Source organism: Vulpes lagopus, chromosome 4, assembly GCF_018345385.1.
Source record: "Vulpes lagopus strain Blue_001 chromosome 4, ASM1834538v1, whole genome shotgun sequence".
NCBI lineage: Eukaryota > Metazoa > Chordata > Mammalia > Carnivora > Canidae > Vulpes > Vulpes lagopus.
Genome location: NC_054827.1, coordinates 95511294 through 95531925, shown reverse-complemented (window position 1 = coordinate 95531925; position 20632 = coordinate 95511294). Strand labels below are relative to the sequence as shown.

The following is a 20632-nucleotide window of genomic DNA, read 5'->3' as shown; positions in this document are numbered from 1 at the left end:
CCACTTCTTCTCTGACACGCCATCATAATAGAAACTATAAAAACTAAACACCAGTATTCCAATCCTCATTTATACCTGGGTGATGGCATATAGCACAGGTTGGCCAGTTACCTAAGTGGAAGTCCACTGATGAATTTCTAAGTGTTTATTTTCCTGATAAATAGGGGCAAAATTGATTAACTCATATTGTAGTACAACAAAAGAATCTGCTAATCAGCAGATATGTGAAAAAAGATAGTATCTTCAAATTATCTAAGCAAAAGCATGCCTATCTCTAGAAATTACAAAATATTGTCTTTCAAATTAAAAAATATAAAACAGTATTTACTAATATTTCAAAACCATTTTTCCATAAGGTAGTACTATATAGGTCAATAAAAACACTATCAAATTGTGTAAGAAATAAAAGTGGAGCACCCCAAATAGTTTCTAGGTTTTGAATAAACTATTTGGATATGTTACTTTACAGGAAAGAGAACAAATGATATATTTTGTCTATTAATTTTATGGAGATTATATTGGTCAAATATGATATAATACTGACAAAGATCTTAATCTATCCCTTTAATAAAGGAAGCAGCAGACCGACATGTCAACAAATAAATTAGGCAGAGGATAATTTAGACACATGTAGGTAATTCAATCTTCATTGTGACAAATGGACTCATATACATGTACTGTACAACATATAAAATTTCTTACAATTTCTACCTCTTTGTATATTTGTTCCACAGTAAAAGACAGTATTACATTCAAGTGATCATAAAATGAACAGCTGTAAAAGTTCAACCAGAAAAATACCAAATTTTACCACACAATGTGAATCTGATCTTTGGCCCCTACTATCAGACTGTCAATACCTAGTTTCTTTTATGGGTTTTAACTCTTTAATAAAGAGTTAATCTTTTTAGGTTTGTTCTATTAAATATATAGGTATACCACCTTGCTTTTTGACAGTTCCCATGAGGCTACTTCACTTATACTAAGAAAGTTAAAAAGCAAAAAAACATTTAGTATTTGTTATACAGCAAGCCATTACAGAGGCAGCATATACCCTGAGGAGCAAGAGTGGCATTGCCGAGCTCCTTCCCCAGGAATTACACTCAATATCTCAGCTTTAAGTCACCACAACTTTCAACTATGTAGGCATCTGTGTTTATCTCAATTTTGTACATCCATTAGCAAGATGTGTCCTAAGGTATCAGAACAGCCTGAGAGGATATTTTTTAGATAAGGGAACCTCTAAATTGTTTTCACAGAAATTAATGGTAATTGCTTTTTCACTTTATTTGCCATCCTGGCTCACGAAAGTTTCATTGGAATGCTCTACTTTCAGATAGTGGGGGAAGTCATATAGGCATCTTCTGCTAAACATCAGTAATCTCTTTCTGAAAGTGTGAAACTGCTAACTGGGAGCTTATTTCCCATTATTTTAATTGGAAAAAATTATAACACCTTCTTACAAAACAACAAAAAACCCCTTGTTCCCTAAAATGTAACCAAAATAGAATATATACCTACTATAAGTAACTAAAGGACATAACACATTATGGATGTCTGGGTGGCTCAGTCGGTTAAGCATCTGCCTTCGGCTCAGATCATGATCTTAGGGTCCTGGGACTGAGTCCCATATCAGAGCCTGCTTCTTCCTCTGCCCCTCCCCGTGCTTGTGCTCTTTCTCTCAAATCAATAAAAAATCTTTTTAAAAAATTTTTTAAAAAGATTTTTAAAAAAACATAAAACACTCTGCTTCCTAAATCATCAAATCATAAACTTATTAACAAAGCGGTTTTTTTTTTTAATGCAGTAATATGACCTATCTCAAAGGACAGCAACATCCAGATACCCGTTGTTGATGCACTGTTCAGAATGCCTTCAAGTGTTTCTGACATTCTACTAATTCTATATAGAATGTGCCCGTACTTTTCCTATTTGGTGTTTCACTTAAAATGTTGAACAGACATAAATTACTTTAAAAACCATTATAATAAGAGACATAAACATTCACAATGTTTAGATGTTCTACTGAAAAAATGCTGAATGAAGAAACATTTCTGTATGGTCTATCTGTATATTTTACAATGTATACATGCTCCTGAAAATACACTCAGTCTATAAAATTTTATACTTAAGAAAATTTTTATGCAAAAACAGAGTTTGGGGTAGGCTACTTAATACATATAGAACTTTGTAATCAGAATTAACAAATATAATTAACAATCAAAAGTACAAGTGTACTTAATGCATTTGTTAATTCCTAATAGGAAAAATACTATAGTAAGTAGAAAGTTGTAGGAAAAAGGGAGTAGGAGGACACAGTAGCATATTCGAAGAAAGTATAAGGAGCTGCTAAATTACACAGACTTGAGCAAAAACAGGAAGCAAAGATTAGTGATAACTACTCAATAAGCACCTATGATGAAGCACAGAGACAAAAACATGTGTCCATCTACCCTGTACTTTAATTCCCCATAGGTGGCTGCATTCAATTGCACCAGCACATTCTACATTTATTAACTGTTAACTCTGTGGTACACACTTGCTGGAAAATGTGTATAATGGAGTCAACTGTAACTTCCCTATTATACATAATGACAAACATCCACAGACTTATCCAGTGTGAGATTAAATCATATAACAGAATCATACATTTTGAAACAGTATAAAGTTTATCAAGTTATGAAAACACCTTTACTGTGAAATTAGAGTGAAAGATATAACAGAATTCCATATAACCAATTAAACCTACATTCAAATCATACTACTGAAAACTTTAGAGGTGTTCTCCAACTTATACATGCCTTAAACAAAAAGCTTCCTCTTTTAAAGTACAATTACCTCTGATGGGCTGAGCCCGGTCAGTTATTTAGAAATTCAATTACCTTGTTACTAACAATGATTATCTTCACTTAAGGAAAAGAAACCTTGGATTTGAAGATCTAAAAATATATATATTTTTAAAACAATTTTGAAATACAGGATCATTTAGAAAACAAGTGTTTGGGTGAAGACTGCCATTGGTAGGTGATGATTCTTGGCAGTATGAGTGAGCCAAATGCCTAGAAGAAGCTGAGCATAATATGGGACGAATATTGAAAAGAAAACTGAATTATTTCTCAAGTGACGGCTACAAAATTATGCTTTGCTCTTGGAAATGGAAAGGACTGCCACCATTTTTTTCTGCTTCTTTCACCCTCATAGTGCTGGGGTTTCACAACTCATTCTACATATTCAGCCCAGTTATTTGATAATTTAGTTAGATTTTGTGGTCTAATTTCGGGGATTACCACTTAATACACATTCTTCTTAGTGGAAAATGTTCAAAAGTTCCAATCCATTAACAAAGCAACTTTTGGAATATAATCTGCTTCTAATTAGAGACCATCAGAACAATAAGATACCATAAGATACCATTAAGTTATTAGTTCCATTATAAGTTCTGTCCTTTACCACAATAAATAAATATAATGGTAATAAACACCACTATACTATCTTGTCCTAATGTCACACAATTAGACAAAACAAACAAAAACCTCATACATTTTATTTAAATTTACAATCAGATTCAATCCAAAATTCTCAGTTAAAAATAGAACATCTTAAAAAAAAAATAGAACATCTTACCTCTAAAATCATCTCTTGCTCCTTGTCCTTCCTTCTTGTTCATTTTTATGTCAGAGCAGGAGTTGTTAGGGGCACCTTTCGAGTTTTCAAGGTAAGCTGAACTTGCTCCTTTCTTGGAGGGATGAGGATCACAGAGTTTTGCATTAATCTTATAAAGCTCGAGGGCTTTAATAGCTGCTGCATTGTTATCCATACGAAGAAAAGTTGGACAGGAAGCACAAAACTCATTCGTGCAGGCCTCATTTCCACAGCCCTCAGTTAACTGGTGGTAGTAGCGTTCTATTAGATGCTTTGCAGCTGCTCGCTTCCTGTAGCATTCAAACAATAAGCACAGTGATTAAGATTAGTACAGCTCTCACATAAAAAGCTCAACAGATCATGAGGCAAGGCAAATTAGTCAAGCACTAAAGTAATAAACTTGGATATTAAGATGAAGTGCAGAAAATGGAGATTCACTGTGTATATAAAACTTTTAGCTACTGAAATGTTTGATAAATACTGCCCAACATACTATGATAAGGAACAGCACCACGTATCAAAATCATTGTTTAAAAATATGCTTTTCTTTGGTTTAAAAAAAAAAAAAGAGGAGGAAAAAACTTGTTCAATGTTATACGTGCTTAAATTTTTTAGCACAGAGCGCCTGGGTTGCTCAGTGGTTGAGCATTTGCCTTTGGCTCAGGTCCTGATCCTGGGATCCTGGGATCCTGGAATCCAGTCCCTGAATCAGGCTGCCCACAGGGAGTCTGCTTCTCCCTCTGCCTCTCTCTGTGTCTCATGAATGAATAAATACAATCTTTAAAAAAAATTATTTAGCACAACAGATGAAAATCAAAGGTTTATGGCCAAGAGTTTTAGTATTTTAGCATTAAAAAAATAACATTTTTAAAAAATATTTTATTTATTGATTCATGAGCGAGAGAGGGAGGGAGGCAGAGAGGCAGAGATACAAGCCAAGGGAGAAGCAGGCTCCATGCAGGGAGCCTGATGTGGGACTCGATCCGGGTCTCCAGGATCACACCCTGGGCTGAAGGCGGCGCTAAACCGCTGTGCCACCAGGGCTGCCCTAAAAAAAATAACATTAAGAAAATGAAAGTCTAGTTAAAGTATCATCCCAGCTTCCTTTTATGTAATTACAATTTTAATAGTTTATAAATACTTGATTTATAGTTAACACAGAACTTATATCTGGAACAGAGAAAGATTTTTCTCCAATTATCTACCATACAAGGGATTTAAAAATAAACTTATAAATGAAATATCCAAAGCTGTGTTATACTACAAGAAAATGATTCTGAACATACATCTTGAACTTAAAACATGTCACTGAACTTGCTTATCAATCCCATGTCGTAAGAACATGGAATATTTTAAGTTCTCTTAGGGCAAAATCTTATGTTTCACTTACTTTGTGAACCTAAAATATGTAGATTCACATTCCTAATTGGCCGTTCCAGCAGAGGTTCCAAAGATACTGAAGAAGAGATGGTTTCATCAAGCAAGAAGCTGGACTACAATATCTATCTCTATGGTTTATTCAACTCTTAAGATCTATGCTTCTACTATCTGATGATGCGAGATTACATAATTTAAGGGAAGTGGTCTACTGAATCCAAAAAACCATAATTCACAGCTATTCCTAAGGAACAGAATCAAAACTATTAAAAAAATTTACCTAACTCTCAAAATGTTAGTACAATTATCTTACTAACGTGTAAATGGCAAATGGCAATAGAGTTCACATTTTGTTAACCGTGAGAGGTATCTTGTTAATCATGAGAAACTGAACAAGAAGGCAAATGAGTAGTAGATAAGGGACATACTAATTAAGTCTAATTTTGTCTCTAAACTATCAAGGTAAGTGACAAAGATTAGCTAGCACAATTAACCCTTGAACAATGTTGGCATTAGAGGTGCCACCCCCTTGCATCACTGAAAATCTACATATAACTTTAGAGTAACCTACAGCTTAACTACAAATAGCTTACCATTGACCAGAAGATTTACCAATAACATAAAGAGGTGATTAACACGTTTCATGTTTATGTATTTTATATTATATTCTTACATTAACGTAAGCTAGAAAAAATATTTAAAAAATCTTAAGACAAAATACATTTACAGTACTGTACTGGTATTTATTAGTACCCAAGTTTATATATCTATTTAAAAAAAAAAAAAAAAAGACATTTAAGTGGACCTGCACAGTTCAAACCTATGTTGTTCAAGGGTCAACTGTAATTCAAAACATTCAATTCATTCTGATGCTTCTATTTTTAAAATGTTCCATGCAAATACATGCATGCAAAATAGAGGGAGAAAAAAAAACTTACAAAAACACACTTAAAAATTGCATGGGAATCACTTAATAGTTACTATATTACATATAGCTACAAACAACCCAACTTTTTGAAAATTAAAGATTACTATTCCAGATTTATCATTACATAAAACTTTTAAGTGACAACATGTAAAGAGAATAAGAATTTAGAACATTTATACTGTATGTTGCTATCCTCTAGAAAAGAATGAAATATTAATACCATCCTCTCCCAAAATACAGTAGCTTTCCCTAGAGAAAATGTTAACGGATATGTATTTCTACTCTGGAGGAAAATTATGAACACATATCAAAAGTTTTAAAAATGAACAGAGAATAAATCATACAATCAGAGATCAAATTAAAATAATTGGGACAATTTTGCAAAAATGGATTGTTTCTATGAAATCTGCAAAAAATGATATGCCCAACAATAGGGGATTACGTAAATGAACTGATATGCATTCATGCAGAAATTAGATGACCTGCATTAAATGTCAGAATGGAATAAATGAAAATTACCAAGATCTAAATTTGGCAAGGAATAGCCTTCCTCATTCATCAGTATTTGAATGGGTTTTTTAAAATTCTTCTATGTTTTTGCTTCTAATTCATTTTTTCTATAATAAACATGCTACTTGCATATATAGAGAAAATGTTAGTTTTATAATTTCATATACATGATTGAATAGCCTTGAGGCTAAATTGTCCATATGACTCTTTAATGATTAATTATCAAAATCCAAAATACCAAACACTAATTATTTTCTTAATAAGAATGTCAGGTTTTGTCCTAAGGAAAATACCCCCAAGCCCAATCATATTACATAATGCCTCTGTATGTAATGTATAAAGGAGTATGAACAGTAAAAACAAGACTGAGAAATTAGATGAACTGCATTAAATGACAGCTCCTTCTGCCTCTAATAACCTGTGCAACCCTCAACAAGTAATGGTCTGAGCCTCAGTTTTCCCATCTTTCAGTTCTAAGGTTTAGGTTATTCTATGTAATAGGTAGGCGAACAAGGTACTAGTGTTTGAGGAATGTCTGATAACATACTAGATAGACATACTGTGCCTGGGCACTCTGGCATAGTTATCTCTCATTTGAATCCCATGACTTTGAAGATATCTTCAGTTCACAGCTAAAAGAGACAGAACTGAAAGAGTAAAATCATATATCCAAGATCACACAAAGGAAAATGCACAATCAGGATAAGAAAAGGAATCATGGGTTTTTTTTTTTGCTCTGGAGTCTAAGTCATTTCCACTATACTGTCTCACAGAAAGTGATTCATTTCAAAATAATTCTTAACAATAGTAGTACTAAAAAGTCCTACCAAAAAAAATTCCACAAATACTATGTAATTGAAAAAAGAGAAAAACACCTGAAAAATCAAAATCTGAATCTTACATTTATGGATATCTGCTATCTCACAAGTATACCAACTTTTCTGAGAGGAAACGTGCCACAAAATTCTATAAACTTAATGTATCTGTAATTTCTTGAGAACCTACATGCTACAGATGTTCCCACTTTGGAAGGCTGTAAACCCTACCAGCTAAGAGCTTGCACTCTGAAGCCAGACTGCCCAAATTCACATGTTGGCTCTACCACTTATTAACTACTGGACCTTGGGCAGCCCAGGTGGCTCAGTGGTTTGGCACCGCCTTCAGCCCAGGGCCTGATCCTGGAGACCTGGGATCGAGTCCCATGTCAGGCTCCCTGCATGGAGCCTGCTTCTCCCTCTGCTTGTGTCTCTGCCTCTCTCTCTCTACGTGTGTATGTCATAAATAAATAAAATCTTAAAACAAAACAAAACTATGGGACTTTGAATGAGTTCCTTAACATTTCTGTGTCTCAGATCCCTCATCATTAAAGTGATGGTATACATGACAATTACCATGGCTGTGAGAGAATTAAATGAATTAATATACATAGTTATAACACTGTCTGGCACCTAGTTATTACTAAGATACTCATAAGTCTATGAATTAGCTATATAAACCATCATTCTACTGATGCTCAGAGCTGTTACATAACAAGTCACACATCTCATAAGAGATTTGAGCCCAAGACAGACTCAAAACTTGGGTTTTTAACACCACGAAGGGGAGATTTAATACCAAAGGAAATTAGATCCTACTATTCAGTCTGCTTCTCTGCCCAAGACCTAGAAAAAACAGTCACACAGATGAGAAAGGACTGAAAGGAGGCCATGCCAGAACCTCCATGTTATCCGTGCAATCAACCAATATGGTTAATATATATGTTTAATATAAACATTTTTCTTCTTCCTCACACCAGTGACACCTTGAATTATCTCTGTACAATTCTGTATCCCCATCTAATTTAGAGCATATAAAAGGCCTCCATGTTGGGAATGCATACACTAAAAATAACATTTTTATAAATAAGTTGTGCAAAGTTATTGCTATACAGTAGCAGTCACCAAATCTAGGCTCATGAGCCAAATCTAGCCAGACACTTGGTTTTTATAGCCCCCAAAATGGTTCTATTTTAAATGGTTGACAAAGTCAAAAAAGAAATTATTTTGTGCAAAAATTATATGAAATTCAAGTTCCGGTGACTAAAAGTCTTATTAAAACATAACCAAGCTCATTAATTTAATTATTGTCTATGGCTGTTTTCGCACTACAACAGCAGAGTTGAGTACTTTTAAGAGACTGTACAGCTTGCAAATCCTAAAATAAATACCACCTGGCCCTTCACAGGAAAAATTTCCCAACTCTCAATTTAGAGTCTGTGTTCCTTGCTCTCCAATGACATTTCCATCTAAGCACAAGGCCTGCTCACTCTCCTCAGCAAATCAATGCAGCAAAATGTGCACTTTATCCCAATTATGATTAAATTAAAGGAGAGAGAAAGAAAAAGTAGTAAAGAGATAAAAAGAAAAAGAACAAAAAGATATAGGAAAGATATAGAAAAAAGGAAGTAAATGAAGACAGACTCCTTTCCTAATCAGATCCCTTTAGGGACAACCTTATCTGCCACTCAATCAAAACTACAAGAGGACAACTACGGCTTACTTTCTTTTTCTAAAAGTTTTTATTTAAATTCCAATTAGTTAACATACAGTCTAATATACAATATAGGGATTCAACACTTCCACACAATACTCAGTGCTCATCAAATGTATATTCCTTAATTCCCGTCACCTATTTAACCCATCCCTTCCCCCGCCCATCTCCCTACTGGTAACCATCAGTTTGTTCTCTATAGTTAAGAGTTTGTTTCTTGGTTTTCCACACTCCCCCCCCTGCCCAGCCCCCCCACGTTCATTGGTTTTGTTTCTTAAATTCCACTTATGAGCGAAACTATATAGTATTTGTCTTTCTCTGATATCTATAGTTAAGAGTTTATCTCGGGATCCCTGGGTGGCGCAGCGGTTTGGCGCCTGCCTTTGGCCCGGGGCGCGATCCTGGAGACCCGGGATCGAATCCCACGTCGGGCTCCCGGTGCATGGAGCCTGCTTCTCCCTCTGCCTGTGTCTCTGCCTCTCTCTCTATCTCTCTGTGACTATCATAAATAAATAAAAATTAAAAAAAAAAAAAAAAAAAGAGTTTATCTCTTGGTTTTCCAGAGTTTGCCCCTTATGTTCATTAGTTTTGTTTCTTAAATTTCACGAGTGAAATTAGGCGGTATTTGTCTTTCTCTGACTTAATTTCACTTAGTGTAATACTCTCTAGCTCCATTCACGACGTTGCAAATGGCAAGATTTTATTGTTTTTATGGCTAATATTCCATTGTGTGTATATACCACATCTTCCTTATCCACTCATCAGCTGGATACTTGGGCTGTTTCATATCTACTGTAGATAATGCTACTATAAATACCGAGGTGCATGTATCTCTCTGAATTAGTATTTTTTTAATCTTTGGGTAAATACTTGGTAGTGCAACCAAAACTACTGACATTGGCCATACCAACTTCTTTCTAGATATGTCTCCTGAGGAAAGAGAAACAAGAGCAAAAATAAACTACTAGGACTTCATCAAGATAAAAAGCTTCTGCACAGCAAAGCAAACAATCAACAAAACTAAAAGGCAACTTACAGAATAGGAGAAAATATTTGCAAACAACATATCTAATAAAAGGTTAGTATTCAAAATATACAAAGAACTTATAAAACACCCAAAAAACCAATAATCCAATTTAAAAATGAGAAGACGAAGAGGTATTTTTTCAAAGAAATACAGATGGCCAGCAGACACATGAAAAGATGCTCCATACCACCCATGATAAGGGCAATAAACCAAAACTACAAGGAGATAGCAATTCACACATGTCAGAATGGCTAAAATCAACAAAACAAGGAATAACAGCTGTTGGTGAGGATGTGGAGAAAGGCAAATCCCTCTTGCACTGTTGGTAGGAATGCAAACTGGTACAGCCACCCTAGAAAACAATATGGCAGTTCCTCAAAAAATTAAAAATATAGCTTACTTTTTATAATTCCTCACATATCACAGACTTTTCTTACTGAGTCAATAATGTAGGAGGGCAAGTGAAAGCTCTCAAAGTCAAAGTAGACACCTGAAAGTATGCATTTAAAACAGGTAATATTATCTACTTATTTTATTTCTAAGGCTCGGTTAAGTGAGACAGTTCTACAAATGAATTACATGTGGTAGGCCAAAGTTACTCTAGAAAAGTTGACAGAAATATTTTAAAAAATAGTTTCACCTAGGGGGAAGGGCACTGAAGTCAGCAATTTGAAATGCATGAAAAATAAAAGATGGAATCATGGGCAAAATGATATGTGATAAAACAAGGTAAATATTATTAGTAAAATCTAGATAGACATATTGAGTCAATTGCAAAAATCTTTCAACTTTGCTACATGTATAGAAGTTTTCAAAATAAAACACTACAAGAAAATACTGTCACCATACTATAACTTTTTAGAACAGTCAATCAACTGGCAGAAGAAATGGTTTCAGTCATCAGTAGCTGAAAAAGGAAAACCAAGGTGTCATCAATGGCACTAATACCATGTTTTCTGACTTCAAATCTAGTTTTTGAATCAATCCAGTATTCAACAGAACAAAACAAAACAAAACAAAACAAAATGCCTGTACTAATGATAAAAGTTATAAGCTAACCATAACTATGTATAGCAGCTTAATTTACCTATCAAGGAGATAAATACTAGGAAAGTATGTTTAATATTCCTATACCAATGGCAAGCCATTAGGATTAGAAGACTGAGATGGCCCAACAACACAGATGATTAAAGTTGAAAAAAGATCTTGGGACACATAGGTGGCTCAGCAGTTGAGCATCTGCCTTCAGCTCAGGGCATGATCTCCAGATCTGGAGATCAAATCCTACATCCAGCTCCCTGTGAGGAACCTGCTTCGCCCTCTACCTATGTCTCTACCTCTCTCTCTGTGTCTTTCATGAATAAATAAAATCTTAAAAAGAGAGAGAGAAAAAAATCTTAAACATAACAAGTAGTTGGAAAATAAGTAATGAATATAGGAATGAAGATAAGGAAGCCACAACAATTGATACCATCAGAAAGTGAAAATGTGTTAGTGAACAACACATTTGGAATTAGTGGAATTAGAATTAAAAACAATGATATAAGAAATAGTAACTATGACATGCAAAACTAATGGTAGATAAAGAATAAAGGAGATAAAAAGGCAAAGATCAAAAAGCATCAATGTGAGTGACTTTAACTGAAGATCAAGTTAAATGAAGATGTGAGGAATTAAGAAGCCAGAAATAAAAGACTTATTACATAATGTCTATAAAGCCATCACCATTTACTTAGTGGTTTCTCAAAGTAAGGACATCTTTTTGTTCCTTCTGGGATGTTACCTCTGTAAACACTCCACTCCCTCCCCCAAAGTTACATTAAACATAAAAATTTTGGAAGAGTGAACAACGGTATCCTAGATCGTACAACTTATATAAATGGATGACATAAGACGTCTGTGACATGGTTATGGTAGGTTTAAGGTTGGATCTGTTGTTTACAGAGGAATTGCAGGAAATATTATATTATTTCAAGATTGACACTATGATTAGAAAGTCATTATTACCATATTTAACCAATAAGCCATTAACTATAAAATAAGATACATTTTTCAGGGGAAAAAACTAATTATAAGTCAGTATTTTTACTAATAAAAAATATGTTTACCATAATAATCTCTAAGCATTATTTTATTGAGGTTTATAATCTGCCCAAAGTACCTCTTATACATTAAACATGAATTAAAATTGTAAAACTGATAAAATTATTCAACTTTAACCTGTTTTCTTTAAAAGTGTCACATTTTACAGTGAGGTTATAATGAACTAAACACAAATTATATCCATCTGCTTCCTCCAATTAAGATCCTAAAAGGATAGAAACACAAAAGAGTTGTTGCCATTAGTGTAGTGCATCTATCAATTCTCTGTGATAATCATGAAATAGTCTTTCATTTCTTTCTGATTCACATATAATCAAGACAAAATGTATTCCTTGGTTAATTTACACTTGAGTGTCTACCACTGACCAGGCAATGTTATAAATTCTGTGATAAAAGAAGGTCTGGTTAACTGATTATTTTGCATTACAAATATCTGGATCACTCTTAAAAAATCATCGTTTTTAGGGGTTTAGAGAGCTGAGTAAACTTTGGAAACATAAGAGCTTTTATAGATACTGCTGAGAAACAAGTAGAGTTCTTCCAGTGTTATGAGAAAACCCTTAAAAGAGATCTTTGAACTTATACTAAGGATTAGTTACTATTCATTAAAGTTAGCTCTGTATAGGGGATAAATGACTCTTCTAGCATTTTCTCCTACCAAGTGAACTGGAGATACACTAAATTTATCTGAACAAAGATAAAAAGCTAACCAAGGAATGACGTCAGCAACAGAGGAAAATAAGGCCCCAGAATTTATTCCCTCACAAAAACACTAACTTACACATGGTTTGAAAACCCTTTATGAGACCTCTAGAAACCAGTTAGAAAGTTACAGCAACCCACATAAGCTCAAAGCCAAAAACATGTACAGAAAGCTGTGTTATTTCAATTCCTTTAATACCTCCCCAAACTGGCACAGTTTGTAATCATGATGAAAAGCCCAACCTGCAGCTTCACCCATTGTAATTATGTCCAACATTCCTGTTTTTTGGGGGTAAAGGGAGCTACTGAAGCAACTAGTTTCTATCTCACCTGACTTGGAGCATGGCTGGAACCAGCATACACTAGATGCCTAGAGGCTATAGAAAACAAGACAGTTCACTGGCTTCTTGCAGCACCAGAGAACCTGAAGTACTACAGAAAGACCTAAGAGGCTAAAAGACTATATGTAAGCTCTTGGAAAAGAAATCAACAAACCTCTTCATTTGGGAAACTATAAGCATTAAGCCCAAGGAGATACACTCTAATAAAAGGTTCTAGAAGTACCAAGAATCTAATGAAGCCAGTTCATAGAGACTGGTATGGCTGTTTTTTCAAAAATGAAATCCACACAAAAAAATTAAGGCGTATGAAAAATAAAAACAGGGAATCACAGTCTAATTCCAATCAAAGGAACAAAATGAAGCTCTAGAAATGACCTTAACCTTAAAGAAGAGATCTGGCACACCTGGATGGCTTAGTCAGTTAAGCTTCTGCCTTCAGATCAGGTCATGGTCCCAGGCTCCCTGCTCAAAAGGGAGTTGGCTTCTCCCTCTGCCCCTCTCTTGGCTCCTGCTCTCACACACACTCTCTCTCCCCCTCTCTCAAAAAAAAACAAAAACAAAACAAAACAAAAACAGCAGAGATCTATGAATTAACCTGACAAAAATGCAATATAATTGCCTAAGGAAAACCAATTTGCTACAAGAGAACATAGGAGACAACTAGATGAAATCACCACTCATAAGCAAGATCAGAGTATCAACAAAAAGAAAATATAGAACAGAACCAAACAAAAATTCTAGAGGTAAATAATACAATAAGTGGATTGAAAATTCATGAGAGAGGATCCACAGAAGACTTAAACCAAACAGAAGAAAGAAAATAAAATCAAAGGCAGGCCCCACTTGAAATTACTGAGTCAGAGGGAAATTTTAAAAAATAAAGTGAGGAAAGCCTAACACATTTTTAGGATACCACTAAGTTGACCAATAGATGAACTAGAGGAACCCTAGAAGAGAGGATGTGGCAGACAGCTTACCTGAAAAAACAATGGTCAAACACTTCCCAAATATGAGGAAGGAAATGGACATCTAATTTTAAAAGGTTTGAAGGACTCTCAACTATAATGAACCCAGAGGCAGATACTAAAATGCACTATAATCACTGTCAAAAGTCAAAGACAGAATCTTGAAAGCAGCAAAAGGAAAATGATTAGTCTTGTACAAGGCAGAAGTCTCCAAGAAAGACCAGAAAGTGGGACAATCTATGCAAGGTACTGAAAAAAATAACTACAAACCAAAAATACCATATATAGAAAAACTGACCCTCAAAAATGGAGAATAAAGACCTCCAAGGATAAACAAAAGCTGACACTTCATCACTACTAGACCTGCCTTACAAAAAATACAAAAATTCTTTCAACAACAATAACAATAAAAAAGGACTGTAAACAATATAAAATCATGCAAAAATATAAAGATATTTGGTAAAGTTAAATATATAGGCAAATACAGAATCTTCTAATACTGTAATAGTGGTGAGTAAATCAATTCAGGCAGATCTGAAAGATGAAAACATTTTTTAGAATTGTAAATATATGCTAGATGTTATAAAACATAAAAAGACATAATTGGTGTCAATAATAACAAAAAGGGGAGAGATGTGAAGGAGCTGTTTTTGTATGCAATTGAAATTGCTATCAGTTTGAAACAGATTACAACTATAAGATGGCTTATGTAATCTCCATGGTAACCAGAAAGAAAATGCTTATAGAAGATACACAAAAGAGAGACAGGAATCCAAATATGTCACTAAATATGACAAAAAAATACCAACGAAACACAAAGGAAGACCCCACAGACAAGGAAAAATTAATTTAAAAACATACAAAAAACAAAAAATGGCAATAATTTTTCCCATTAGTAATAACTTTAAATATAAGTGGATTAAACTCCTCAATCAAAAGACACAGAGTGGCTGAATGGATTTAAAAAAAAAAGAAACAGCTATATGCTACCTATAAGGGACTCACATTAGATATAGGGATATACTCAGTGTGAAAGGATTGAAAAAGAGATCATATGCAAATAACCAAAAAAGAGAGGGACTAGTCTCATACATATATATTAAATATGTATATGATAGACATATACACATACACCAGAAAAAAAACCTTCAAGTTAAAAACTATAGTAAGAAACAACACATCAAATAATTAAAGGGTTAATTCACAAGAAATATACTACAATTATAAATATATGTACACCTAACAGAAGAGCACCCGGATATTTTAAACACCAAAAAAGAACTAAAGAGAGACAAATAGTAACACAATAATAGTAGGACATTTCCATACTCCACTTTCAATAATGGGGAATATCAACATTGATGCCACAAGAATAAAAAGGATCGTAAGAGACTGTTGTTGACAATATATGCCAACAAACTGAATAATCTAGAAGACATGAATACACTTGTAAAACATATAATCTAACAGAACAGAATCATAAGTAAATAAAAAATCTGAAGCAACCTAAGTAAAGATATCGAATCAGTAATCCAAAACCTACCAACAAAGAAAAACACAGGACCAGACAGTTTCAGTGGAGAATTCCACCAATGATTTAAAAAGGGATTAATAAGAATCCATCTCTAATTTCTCCAAAAAACTGAAAACACTTCCAAACTCATCCCATGAAGCCAGCATTACCCGGATACCAAAATGAGACAAAGAAAAGAAAAATACAGACCAATATCCCTGATTAGTGATGTAAAAATCCTCAATAAAATACTAGTCAAGTAGAATTCAATTAACATATCAGAAGAGTTTTATCATTACCAAGTGGGATTTATTCCTAGAATGTTAGAATGCTTCACAATACAAAAATCAATCAAACACACTCAACCAAAACAAAGGACAAAAATAACATGATCACCTCAACTGATGCAGAGAAAACATCTGACAAAAATTAACATCTTTTCATAATAAAAACACTCAAGAAACAACACAAAGAAAATTACCTCAACATAATGAAAGCCATATACGAAAAGCTAAGATTATACCTAATGGTATAAAGCTGAAAGCTTTCCCTCTAAAATCAGGAACTATGCAAGGATGCCTGCTCTTACCATTTCTTTTTAGAACAGTACTGGAAATCCTAGTTAGAGCAATCAGGCAAGAGAAATAAATACAGGCATCCAGACTTGAAAGGAAGAAACAAAATTACCTGTTTGCGGATGACAGGATCTCATATGTAGAAAACCCCAAAGGCTCCACAAATAAAAAAATATATATATTGAAACTAATAAACAAAATTTAACAAAGTTGCAGGGTACAAAAGTCAGCCAATGCAAAAACAAGTTGTGTTTCTATGAACGATGAACAAAAGGAAAATTTAAAAATACTCCTATTAATATTACTCAGCCATTAGAAACGACAAATACCCACCCATTTGCTTCGACGTGGACGGAACTGGAGGGTATTATGCTGAGTGAAATAAGTCAATCGGAGAAGGACAAACATTGTATTGTCTCATTCATTTGGGGAATATAAAAAATAGTGAAAGGGAATAAAGGGGAAAGGAGAAAAAATGAGTGGGAAATATCAGAAAGGGAGACAGAACATGAGAGACTCCTAACTCTGGGAAACAAACAAGGGGTGGTAGAAAGGGAGGTGGGGGGGGGTGACTGGGTGACAGGCACTGAGGGGGGCACTTGATGGGATGAGCACTGGGTGTTATTCTAGATGTTGGCAAATTGAACACCAATAAAAATAAATAAATAAAAATTAAAAAATTAAAATAAAATTAGTGAACTTTTCACTTCAAAAAAAAATACTCCTATTTACAATAGCATCAAAGGGAATAAAATACTTTACTAATAAACTTAATTGAGGAGGTGGAAGACTTGTATCCAAACAGTGCTCCTTGTCCATGCAGGATACATTCCAAAGCCCCTTCCTAATGGAAGCCTGAAACCATAATAGTACCAAACCCTATATATAATGTTTTTTTCCTATACATACATACTTATGATAAAATTGAATTTATAAATTAAGCATAGTTAAGAGACAAATAATAATGAAACAAAACAATTACAACAATATATTACAAAAAAAGTTATGTGAATATGGTCTCTCAAAATATCTTATATACTCACCCTTATGATGATGTGAGATGATAAAATGCCTATATTATGAAATCAAGTGAGGTGAATGACATAGGCATTGTGATGTAATGCTAGACTACTAGTGATCAAATTCTAACAATATATAAAATTTATAAGCATTACCTGCTTCCAGATCACATTTCACTATGGTTAATTGAAACCACTAAAAGCAAAACCACAGATAAGGAAAAACTACTGTATGATGAAAATTACAAAACACTGTTGAAAGAAACCAATGTAAAGATCCTGTGTTCATGGATTATAAGACAATAATGTTAAAATGTCCATAATACCCAAAGCAATCTATATATTCAATTCAATCCGTACTGAAATCTCAATGGCATTTTTTAGTTGAAATCCAAAAAACAAAATTCCTGGATATGGGATCTCAATGGAACCCAAACAGCAAAAACCATCTTGAAAAAGAAAAACAAAGCCAGTCTCACACTTCCTGATTTCAAAACATCTTACAAAGCTAAAGAAATCAGAACAGTACGTCAGATAAGCCACAGACCAATGGAACACATCAGAGAAGCCAGAAATAAACCTTCACATATACGGTCAAATGAGCTTTAGCACAGGTGGCAAGGAGAGTCTCTTCCACAAATGGTACTGGGAAAACTGGATATCCATATGCAAAAGAATGAGGTTAGACCCTTATATATTTTTTTTAATAGACATGCTGCAGTTGATTTTTTTAAATTTATTTATTTGACAGAGAGAGAGCACACAAGAGTGCAAGCAGGGGGAGCAGCAGCAGGAGAGGGAGCAGGCTCCCCACTGAGTAGAGAGCCTGATGTGGGGCTATGTCCTAGTACCCAGAATCATGACCTAAGCTGAAGGCAGATGTTTAACAGACTGAGCCACCCAGGTGCCCCTGACCTCTACATCTTATGTTACATTACAAAAAAAAAAAAAAAAAAAAAAAGTTAAAATGGATTAAAGACATATACATAAAATCTGACATTAAAAAAACTCCCAAAATAAACACAGGGAAATAGCTTCAGGACATTGGACTTGGCAATGCATCTTCAATATAACACCAAAAGCACATAAAACAAATGGGACTACAGTGAACTTAACTTGTGTACAGCAAAGAAAACAATCAATTGAGTGAAAAGACTACAGAATATGATCTATTCAATCTTCTGGATCTGAACACTAAATGTCAGGAAATAGAGAAACTAGAGGGCTGAGACTGGAAGACAATTACAGGGGCAACAGGACACCTCTCAAAGACAAGTAAAAACATGAGATGAGAGAAAGCAAGTAAGAAAGCAAAGACTACAACCTGTGGTGAGTGTTTTAATTAACATTAAACAATAAACATTAGCATGCCCAAGGGAATGGGAAGACACAGCAAAGCAGAGGTGAAGACTATCAAAGATAAAATGGTTAGGGAATTGTGATGCTAGGGAGTTGGAAGTTAAGCATATAAACAAAGACATCACAGATCTGGGGTAGAGTGGAAGAGTATGAATTCTTCAAAGACTGAGAAGTGACTGAGAGATCACTAAACAAGAAAGACAGAGGATGACATACTGAGAATGCACAGCTTCAAAAGAGCAGCATACTGAGAGAATAATCCAGAAGCATCAACTGAGAACAAGAATAACAGTGTGTGGGAAAGGAACAGGTCAAGGCTTACTGCACCTTATAACCTAGCTTCAGTATCTAGTGATGTAGAAAATAATCTCGCCAAGTCATCATTTTTCACTTCTTATTTGGTTTAACCTTGCTGAGAAATGTAGACCTTCTGGAAATTTACTGTGGGCTTTCAGGACACCATTTTCTGATTTCCTCCTTTCTCTCTGGTTGTTCTTCAGAGTTCCCTTCTTAATCTAGAAATGTTTATACTCTCCAGGGGCCAGCCATTAGACACTTTCTCTTTTAAATTCTCTTTGGACAGTTTCCTTCTTCCTTCAAAGCAATACCTGATGACTTCCAAATGTCTCCTTCAGCATAGTTCAAATTCTGCTTGAAAATCTAGTCCTATTCTAGCTCCTCTGTTTTCATATGGGCTCTTTTCTTCAAGAAACTTACTATTGTTTCTAAAGATTTTATTTATTCATTCATAAGAGACAGAGAGAGAGACAGAGAGAGAGACAGAGAGAGAGAGAGGCAGAGACACAGGCAGAGGGTGAAGCAGGCTCCACGCAGGGAGCCCGACGTGGGACTTGATCCAGGGGGCCTCCAGGATCACACCCTGGGCCGAAGGCGGCGCTAAACCACTGAGGCACCAGGGCTGTCCGAAACTTACTGTTTAAAGGAGCTTTTGAAAGCCAGAGGATTTTAATATCATAGGAAATAAAGAGTTACGGCAATATAAAGAAAGGCAACCTAGGACAAGGTAAGAAGGAAATGAGTGAGTAAAGGCACAGGAGCCTGAGAACATCTTATGACAACTTAAGTTCAATAGTATAAAGTTTAAAAAAGGACTCGAAAATATGAAGTGGCAGGAAGGAGCCAGATTATGAGACTTTATAAAAAATAAGAATTCTGATTTTAGTCAGCAGAGGAGTAATCTAATAAAAGTGACTGATTTTCTCCCCATAAAAATGCACATGTACTCCAATCTTACAAAAAATTTCCGAAGATTTATATACCATTCATAAACCACAACATAAGAATATCTGCAATACAAATCACAAAAGAATTTAAGCAAGTAAGTGACTAAGTCAAATCTGCCTTTATGATTAATTCCATTTTGTAAACTGGGATCAAAGCTGGCAAAATCTAGGTAATGAGTATTGTAAAAGACCAGGGAAAGAAAGTAATAATAGCAGGAATGAATAAAAGGAAACTAATGCAAGAAATGTTTAAAAGATGTAGTTTGTAGGTGCCTAAGTTTCTGTCATGGGCAACTGGGTAGAAGGTAGTGCTACAAAGTGAAATGATAACAAAAACAATGAGCATTCATTAACCTACAGTGAACAAACACAGTTTATTGTGCCTCTAATACAATTATTCTAGAAAGGAGAATGGAGAAGCCAATAAAGGACCTAGTAAATCAGAAAATCCTGCTTTTAAATAACTTAGGGAGAACAGCATCCTTTTTATTTTCACTGACCTCTTTTAGCTTTGAATCCCATTTACAGCTAACAAATTCTATCTAATAAAGTACACCATTTCCATTAATATTTCTTAAAACCTTTTTAGGGACACATAAGATAAAATGAATAAAACGTGTAATTAATTGACATTGATTCTAAAAACCCTCTTATTAGAGTACCTCAACAAAAATAGCTAGATTCTGCTCATTCTTCTCTCATAGACTCAACCAGAGGCAGCTCATCTTCTCCTCCATCTCCACCATAAACAAGAAGAGTGATACTTTCTACTTAAAATAGAATGTATAGGGCTCCTGG

General features: G+C 34.5%; 1 protein-coding gene across 10 annotated transcripts in view; it reads right to left on the bottom strand.

Moving 5' to 3' along the window:
* The window catches only part of UBE3A (ubiquitin protein ligase E3A), a 95343-nt gene that overhangs the window by 35369 nt on the left and 39342 nt on the right, over positions 1-20632 (bottom strand). For 8 of the 10 annotated variants that reach the window (XM_041751408.1, XM_041751409.1, XM_041751411.1 and 5 more), the window contains one exon: positions 3625-3932. In XM_041751408.1, coding sequence (XP_041607342.1) covers positions 3625-3932 — 308 coding nt within the window. Of the gene's footprint in view, positions 1-3624; positions 3933-7017; positions 7054-20632 lie in introns of those variants that run through there. The other 2 variants (XM_041751417.1, XM_041751418.1) reach the window with 2 other exon arrangements.